General features: G+C 39.0%; 1 protein-coding gene across 1 annotated transcript; it reads right to left on the bottom strand.

Annotated features, from left to right (window-relative positions):
- Positions 1-675: 675 nt before the first annotated feature.
- FGB (fibrinogen beta chain) lies at positions 676-8,519 on the bottom strand. Its single transcript, XM_065634194.1, has 8 exons — positions 8,420-8,519; positions 6,629-6,832; positions 5,211-5,394; positions 4,424-4,651; positions 3,678-3,791; positions 3,006-3,128; positions 2,535-2,820; positions 676-1,516 (listed from the first exon to the last, which is right to left on the bottom strand). The coding sequence occupies exons 1-8, from the start codon at positions 8,492-8,494 to the stop codon at positions 1,288-1,290; spliced, it is 1,443 nt and encodes a 480-aa protein (XP_065490266.1). The 5' UTR covers positions 8,495-8,519; the 3' UTR covers positions 676-1,287.
- Between the last annotated feature and the right edge of the window lie 283 nt (positions 8,520-8,802).

The following is an 8,802-nucleotide window of genomic DNA, read 5'->3' as shown; positions in this document are numbered from 1 at the left end:
TTGTTGCCTCTAATCTCACTGGCCAGTATGTTTCATACCATTTAACAATATCAACAAACAAAGCAGCTTACTTTTAGCCTTTTTTCCATACTTCTCAAACACAGTCATTGTCTAACATTTTTGGAAAGTTTGTTCAAGAGCACAGATATCTCTACAGGCATGTGTGGAGCAGTGTCCATGTTTTTGGAAAAGGCACTTCTGCTTTATACCTTGTGTTTTTGTTCCTGGGTCTCAGTGGAAGCCTGCCTGTGGGCATACTGAACATTTGTGCTTATGTAGTGAGATACCACCACGATGTCTCTTTGTTTTCCTGGGCTCCACAGGTTAAATCAACATGAGAGGTTTTAGATGGGAATCCATCTACCACTTGTGATCTGGGTCCCCTCCTTCGCAGAGGAAGGCAGGGCAGTCTCCTCTGAGAGATGGTTGATCCTGCCTACCAGGGTTGGGAAGTCCTGTCTTTGGGACAACTTCTGCTCCTGGCTACAGAGGGAGCCTAGACCATTAGCTTCGATGAAATACCCAACCTCCACCTACCATATGATTGGAGTCACTAATTGCTCTAGTCCCACAACCGTGACTGTGTGAAAGATATACCAGCCAGGCCTTCTAATACTGTATTTTATTATATGATAAAAGGATGTGGGATGGTGGAAGGGATATTATGAGGCACAGTAGGTGAGCCAAGTCCCAGGAAAGGGCACATTTTACACAGCATACAGGATTTGAACTCACTGATGTTCTACCCATTTGTTAGATACTATATTTTCACTTTATTCCTTCTCAACTGTTAAACAGGTAGTTACTGTACCTGCTTAACACAAAAGACCATCCCTTATGTGGTGGAATGTGTTTGCTTCTCCCTGGGTAATGCATAAATATTTAGGAATCACATGAAGAAAACTTTAGTTTTAAGGCTTTATTTAATTTTTAGAAAACATTTTAAAATAATCCTCTCCCTCTTCAAATGTGGTATAGAAATCCTTTGTGAAAGAGTGAAACAAGCTGGGGTTTTCTTTGTTTGGTTGGTTTTTATCAGTGTTACTCTATACATGTGACTTCTGTCTTGTGAACAAAAGAAAAATCAAACAAAATACACTTGTGGGTTATTTTCATCAGCCAGATTTTGATTTACAGTTGACATAGCTTTTCACTTCAGGTCATAATATGCTTGTAAATGCATATTTGGTTCTCATATGCAAACACAAGCCTGAATACCGTGCCTAAAAAGATAACCATGTACAAATATTAAAAGAAAATCCCTGATTCTGTACATTTTGATAATAGTTAATGTGGGAAGTATGGCCTGATTTTCATGCTCATCTTCTTCATTGAATACCATGATCCTTTCCAATTCATCCATACAACACCATCATCTGTACCATGTTTGGCCATATCCCAGCTGTAGGTCCCTCCCCAGTAGTATCTGCCATTGGGGTTGGCTGAGTGGCAGCGGTTGTACCACCATCCACCACCATCTTCTTTGGAGCACTGTTTTCTTGGATCTGAAGTTACCCTGATGAGGGAAAATGAAATGTTAAGAGTGACAGATGAACGGTAAGTAGATCAACAGAGTACCTAGACCTGCCCCAGTACTGGAATTTTCAAACCATAATAAACATTTAAAATCCTCTCTGAACTTTCTGTAAAAGATTGACCATCACAAGTGTGTGCTACACAGGGCACTTGGAAGGTGAAGCAGCTAAGAAAAACAAGTAAAATTTTAGCTGCATCTCTTTAGGAACGTCATTTTAGTTTATCGATTCATAATTACAATTACTTGCAGTTCGTAATGATGGCTGCAATATCAATGAAATTTAAAGATATAAAACAATGAGAAATGTATGTCTTCCCCAATCTACATGATTCCTTTATTCATGAATGTGTGATCGAGTATTAAGTAAAGGCACAGCACACAGTTTAGAGATAAATTATGTACTTTAGAATTGAGCTGATGTCTTCTAAGTAGAAGTTTATTTTTTTAAATAGGACATGCAGCCTGTCTCTTTCCTTAGGACCCATTATGTGTTACTGGAGTGAGTACCAATATTCCTACTTAAGCAAGACAGTGTCCTCAGTACTGCCACCCTCAGTCTCTGATGAGGAATATATTGCATCCAAATCTGCTGATGTGTCAATAGTAACATAATTCATGGAATCAATAAAACTTAGTCTGCTTGCTTCTTACTTGGCTGTGGAGCAGCACTAGCCTTGCATATTGTTTTATTTGCCCTTGGCTATGCCAATTCTGCCTTCGGCTACACCAAGGAAATGATGTGGATATTTGGCTGGTAACTTGCAGGGAGAAAATGTATTTTAAGATACTACGAACTGCTGTGAAAGCTAACAGAAAAACAGAGAAATATTGTATATTTGGCTCTGTTTTAAGCAGAGACATGCAGCCTGATAATTAATTTTTTAAAAATCATAGAATCATAGAATCATTTCGGTTGCAAGAGACCCTCAGGATCATCAAGTCCAACCATAACCTAACCTAACTCTACTAGCACTAAATGTCTAATGCAAGTACGTACCATCCATCATTGTCTCTGTCATAAGTACTGAAGAACATGCCATTGTGAATTGTCATTGTCCTGTTTTCTCCATGCAGCTGTGAAGCTCCTTCCATTAGCGCATTGCCTGCAGTGCCTTTATAGTTACTAACTGAAAGCTGATACTTGTTTCCTTCGTTCTGTATGGTGAAACCTCCGTAATGAGCTGACACTTTATCACCATTCCAGTCCTCCATTTCAATTAAAACTTCAGTGGGCCCTATTTTAGTAAGCTGGCTGATCTTGTCATTTCCAAGCCAATATTCACCTGAGAAGCAACAAGTGGGAGCTCTGTGAAATATACTTCACAATATACTTCAAGGTAACTTTATGATTTGCCTACAGGTCTGCCAAAGTGGATCAGTTAATTTTAAAAAATCAAAGAGCTTCAAGAAATAGAAGAAAACATTTTCAGTAAGAAGAGCTCTTCATGTTTCATGCTCAGTGTTTTACCTGGTGTATCACAGTAGTTCTTCCCTCCACTCTTCGCAACATTTCCAAATCCTTTTTTGTATTGATCCCATACTCTTCCAAAATTGACACTGCCATCCTGGCGGTTCTGAATCAAAGTCCAGCCTGCAGGAGCGACAGTATTTAGATTAAATTGCAATTAAGGAAGGATCATTAAATGTTAAGATACGGTCCTTTTATCTTCATGTCAAGACAAATCAAGCATATAGCTTCCTTGCAGCAGGTCTATGTTTTCACTGCTTACGAGCTCAGCCTTGTCATTTTTGCTCACCCTCAAGTAGCGCCTTGCTTCATAAGGAAAGGTGGAAAAAGCAGAACTTGAAGGACTGCTCTGGTCTTTGTCAAGTGCATAGTAGTGGGGTAAGAAATGAGGGAGGCCTTCCTTGCCTGCCCACCCATACACTGTCCATTCTAGTCATAGTAAGATATGTTTTTATTTACCAGCCCCATCCCAGTAATTTATTTCCATTTTCATTGTAGAAGTATCCTACTGTGCATCTGAAGATGACAAACGAGACTTTTATGAATAAGTCAGACTTAATTCTCAAGTAATTACAAAAGTTATAACTCCATATTAATTTGTACAAAATAAAAATTACTTTTCGTTGTAGCATCTAAATTAATATATTAACAACATAGTTATTTCACACTAACCTCCATTATCTGTTTCCATGTCACAGTATACTCTGTATGGTCTGCTGAAAGGATCCGGCTGGATGAGGTACATTTCAGATACCTCGCCTCCCTTTCTGATAATATCCTCACATTCTGCAAAGATAAACCAAAGACACTGTTACTGAAAGAGCTCTGAACTTCTTCAATAATCTTATCCTTCAGTTTGCTGATTATAAGGGAACAATTTTTTATATATATATATATATATATAAATATATAACATTCTACTTTCATTTTGATTCCTGTGATACATCATGTGAAAGAACCAGGGAAGAAAGAACAGTGCACTTGCATTATTCTACTTTTCCGTATAGGAATTTCTAGAAGTTCAACCTGAGTGATGGAAGACTATATATTTTCCAATTACTTTTTGAACAAGACAAGTCTGTGAAAGAAGAACCTTTCTTGATTGAAAAAATCAAGGGTACAACTATGCTAGTCAAAAATGTACCACCTCCACCTTACAAATACCTTGAAGCACATATTTCTTCAAAATGCTACTGACTACTAATGAAGACTGATATTGGGTAAGAGGATCTTTGGTCTGACCAGTACAGGCATTCATAAAACACTTTTTTGCTTTTAGGATCACCTTCCATCTTTTCTGCTACCCTAATCAAAGACACAGGCTTCAGAGGAATGTTGACACCAATTGAATGAAGCATCTAACAATTTGCACAATGATATAAATGGGAGAAGAGATATCTTTATAGTTAAATGAATACCTTTGCCTGAAACCACTGGAATATTACAGGAAACAACACATGGTGAACGGCAGTAGTCCACCTGGGTTGAAATGGCATTTTCCAGTTTTTGTATCTTTTTGTGTAAAGAATCCACAACTGCACGGAGGACCCTAAGACTGGATGGGATGTTATTATCCAGATTATCCTTTATATAATTATAATGCAATTCCACTTCTGTGTTGTACTGAGAAAGTATATCATCATTGTCTAGAAAAGAAAAGAGATAAAAAGCAGATTAGTTTTCAACATGTTTTCCAGCTGTGAAATAATGAAGAGCAATGTGTAAGCACAATTTGGGAAGTCACCTCTTTCCTTAGTGGGGAGGAACAATTTTGCCTATCTTTCCACAATGTGCAAAACCTATGCAGAGATTCTCAGGAAAGTGGTACATGTGCATAGTTATTTCTTTGCTACCTAGTAGATATGTCAGTGGTGCTGTACTCCACAACTACCTTCCTTCCAGGGAGCCATGGTGCCAAGCTAGGAGCTGGGTATAAAGGGACTGGATGGACACAAGAAAGCAGGTAAGGGGCTATATATATAGAGGCTTCATATGAATCTTGCCTTAGTATGAGACCAATTCCTTTGCCTCTTTGAAAAGATTTTTATTTAAAGATTTAAGATGACATGGTCATGGAAGCCCACTTTACTAGGTATTCCACTGTATTTCTAATTTTTTTTTAAGAAGTCCCACTAACAAATGACAGTAGTAATGCCAATAGAACTGTACTACTGTTTACACCAATAATTCATAGAAATAGCATACCTTTTCTTTGTTTTTGCCTCTTTACCAACTTATCATCTAGAACAGTGATGTATTCATAGAAAGTTGTAGAGGTTTCAGACAATTTGCTCACTTTGTCCTTCAGATCACGGACAACAGCTTTCACATTTTTTTCCTGTTTTACCAGTGTCGTTTGCAGCTCACATCCAGTTGGACACAGCACTCCCTTAAAAAAGAGATTAAAAGGGCTGTGAATAAAAGTCCAGATAAAAAATTCCTAATCCCACCAGTGAATGACCATACCTTTGAACATCCTCAATAGTCAGTAATGTGAGACCACATATTTAGGCATCCAGATAAGGACTCAACTTCTATGAAGAAGCTGCAGTCTGAAGGGCAGGAAGGAGCTCTTTTGTTGAAGCTCTTGGGAAATGCTCTCCCTCTTCACACTTTCTTGGCCCTCTGCTTTTCACTTTTCTGCACTGTTAAATGTCCCATGGTGTTAAGCCACCTGAACCACGATTAAAGCCTGTCAGGAACTACCTGGTGCCTATGCATGTTTATATCTACCCCTTTCCTCCTTCACCAGCCCCAGAGAATCAACCACGTTCTCTACGCCTTGTTGTACATATCTCTCATATGAAATGACCAACTGCTTTTCAATTAAAAAATGATGATCTCAAGAAGCTGAGCAGCAGTGTTTCTGCAACAAGCACTGTCCCATAAAGGACAACCGCATTTTAAACAGTTGGGAAATTCTGAAGTCCTGTGAGACCCAAGATACTCAGGCAGTAGTGGGTCTCTACCACAATAATGCATTCATTAAGCTTTAGCAGACTTCATTTGTCGGAAACCTCCACACTCAAATTTGCTCTCAGACACCGAGATGCCTCTACACACCATCGCAGCTTGCATTTTCTGGCAGAGAACACAGCAGGGACAGTGTGATGGACCACTGCAAGCAGTGAGGAGCATGCTAGATCTCAGCGTACATTCGCACTCTTCCACAAGAGCTGAGGCAGTGACTGATGGTAGACTATAATTATGGTTTGAAACGAGTTTTAAGACAGACACAGGAGATTTTTTTTTTTTTTTTGATGCCTAGGGCTCCTTGAGATTATCTGAAATTCAAGCCAGTGCTTTTGCAGAGGTTTTTTCTGTCCTTCTTTGTAGTTGCCTATGCAAAGCGGCAGGGAAAGCTCAGGCTAACCCACAGATACTTCCTTTCCTCATTTACGGTTCAAATCTCATCTCCCCATCTTCACCGTATGCTGACTGTGACTAATCCCACAGACTGTGTGGCATTACTCTTCTGAATGCAGTCCTACTAAACTCAAGTAAAAAGAAGCACAGTCGCACTGCTTTAAATGAATGACCATCCCTTATTTGGCAAAGAAAACTCCATTTTGGGTACACTAGAAGAAAAGGACAGTGTGTTACCAGCTGCATCAGACACCCACCAGCTCCTCCAGAGGATGCTTGCAGCCACCAGCGTCGGGGTAGATGATATGTTCTTTCTTGTCACCCGGCTTCACCTGCTTTGGGGGACGGGGCTGGTACCCGCTTCCGCTGATGGGAGGTGCCACGGGTCGGAGTGTGGGGGCCACCTCCTGCCTTTTGTCTATGGGTCGGTGGCCTCGAGCCCCGGGTTGAGGTCTCTCGTTCTGCAAAGCCAGGGGGAGAGGAAACTCTCTGAATCTGGGATTGCTATTGAAAAATGTGATGCACAGGGTGGAGGCATCTGTTCAGTACTCTTTAGTATTTTACACAGTGCGGAAAGCCATGGAATGGAATGAAGAAAGCAATAATGGAAATACTACGCTATATAAAAGTCACTGCTCTGCCCTCCCTTGCAAGACTAGTCACATTCCCTCTACCTAGATATAGACAAACTAAAAAGCCCTCAAATGAAAGCAAAACAATATTTCAATAGTTCATTCTGACAAAGGAATAAAGTTTATACAGTTCAGCACCACTAAACACCAGGAATCTTGAAGCAGTAGGATACAAAAAAAAAAAAAGTCATTAGACATTCTTGGGGCTAAGAAGAATATTCAGCATCATGTTATCAGCATCCCAATACTTCACTGGGCTACAGGAAAATTTGTAATGTCTTCAGAATATCAGACCACAGTCAAATGCATCATCATGTCTCAGGCCATATGCCTGCTATTAACTGACAGAATTCAGAAAAGCATTCAATAACATCTCTCAGGGTAGGTTTTTAGAGCTCCCTCTGGTGCATACGTTCCCCATTACTGCCAGAAACAGGAAAGTCTGAAGCTGGGCAAGGAAAACAGGCCTGGTTTCTAAGCACTCATTGAAATGAAACTATCTGAATTAATAATTTTTTGAACTACTGAATAAAAATCTTCTATCATCTCCTATCCCACTCAGACTTAGCTACGAATAACAAACATTTGTAAGGATCCAGGACAAGAGGCTTCAAGCAGTTTCAAAAGTAGGCAGCATATAAATCACAAAATTACTGAAAATTATTTAGCATCATAGTCTTATCAGTAGTCAATGTACAGACACAAATGCTCAGATTGTATAACAGAAAATAATCTCATTTCTGGTCACCCTGACCCATTTCATTTTTGCAGGGATTTTCAAAATATGAAAAACTGAGATTCTAAATCGTATTTTCTGTTAAAACATTTTACTTAGACAAAACTAAATATAGGTTAAATTGTCGTTTTAGATTGATCCTCACTGCTTGCCTTTTTGTTTAACAATTGTTACCTCTCCATTTTGAATGTAAAGCTATATGAACTGGCAGTTAATTTTTTCAGTGACTGCTGAATCTGTAGAAAAAATTGTACTGCCTTTGAGACAGGACACAATCAACTGCACACTTTTACTCCTTTGCACCTGACAAATTAATTGTCTGTAACATCATATGTCAACATAGCTAAATTAATATCCTTAAATAAATTCAGCTAAATAACTAATCTTACCATCATACATTCATCATTGCCTACAGAGAAAGAAAAGAAATAGGAAGAAAATATATCCAAACCCAGCAAATAACTATTGACCACTTACACATAATGAAGAAATAATACAAAGGTTATTTCTCTGAACACCTCAAGTAGAAAAAGAACATGCACTGGCTCATAGCTTCTACCTTAGCTAAGTCACAAGTAAGTCATGCATATAATTAAATAAAATTAACAGTTTTTACTACTATTATTATTATCATTATTATAATTATTATTGACATTATTAATTATGATTAGTATTACAACCTCATCATCATGGTCAGTAACGCCTTGGGATTTAACGTAGGAAATGCAGAGCAGGAGCAGCAGGAGCAGTTTCATGGTGCTGGCTTGCTGGAGCAGCTCAGTGACCTTCTCCCACCAGCAGCTCTCACAGGGAGAAGTCCTCTCTGTTCTGATATATATAGGCGGCAATCCTCATTTCCCAGCTTGACAGTGATAGGACCAACCCTTCTGAGCAATCACTCTATCTCTGTTAATAGTCAACCTTTCTCTTTGCTGCATGCCTGAATACATTTGTTGTTGAGCAATTTCTCTGGACAACTCTTATCTACATGTCCCAGAGACCTCTGTTGATGCTGGCATCAAATAGAAGTTTAGTCCTTAGAAATACCTCCTGCTCAGATTAC

Source organism: Caloenas nicobarica, chromosome 4 (assembly GCF_036013445.1).
Source record: "Caloenas nicobarica isolate bCalNic1 chromosome 4, bCalNic1.hap1, whole genome shotgun sequence".
NCBI lineage: Eukaryota > Metazoa > Chordata > Aves > Columbiformes > Columbidae > Caloenas > Caloenas nicobarica.
This window is presented reverse-complemented; position numbering and strand designations above follow the sequence as displayed.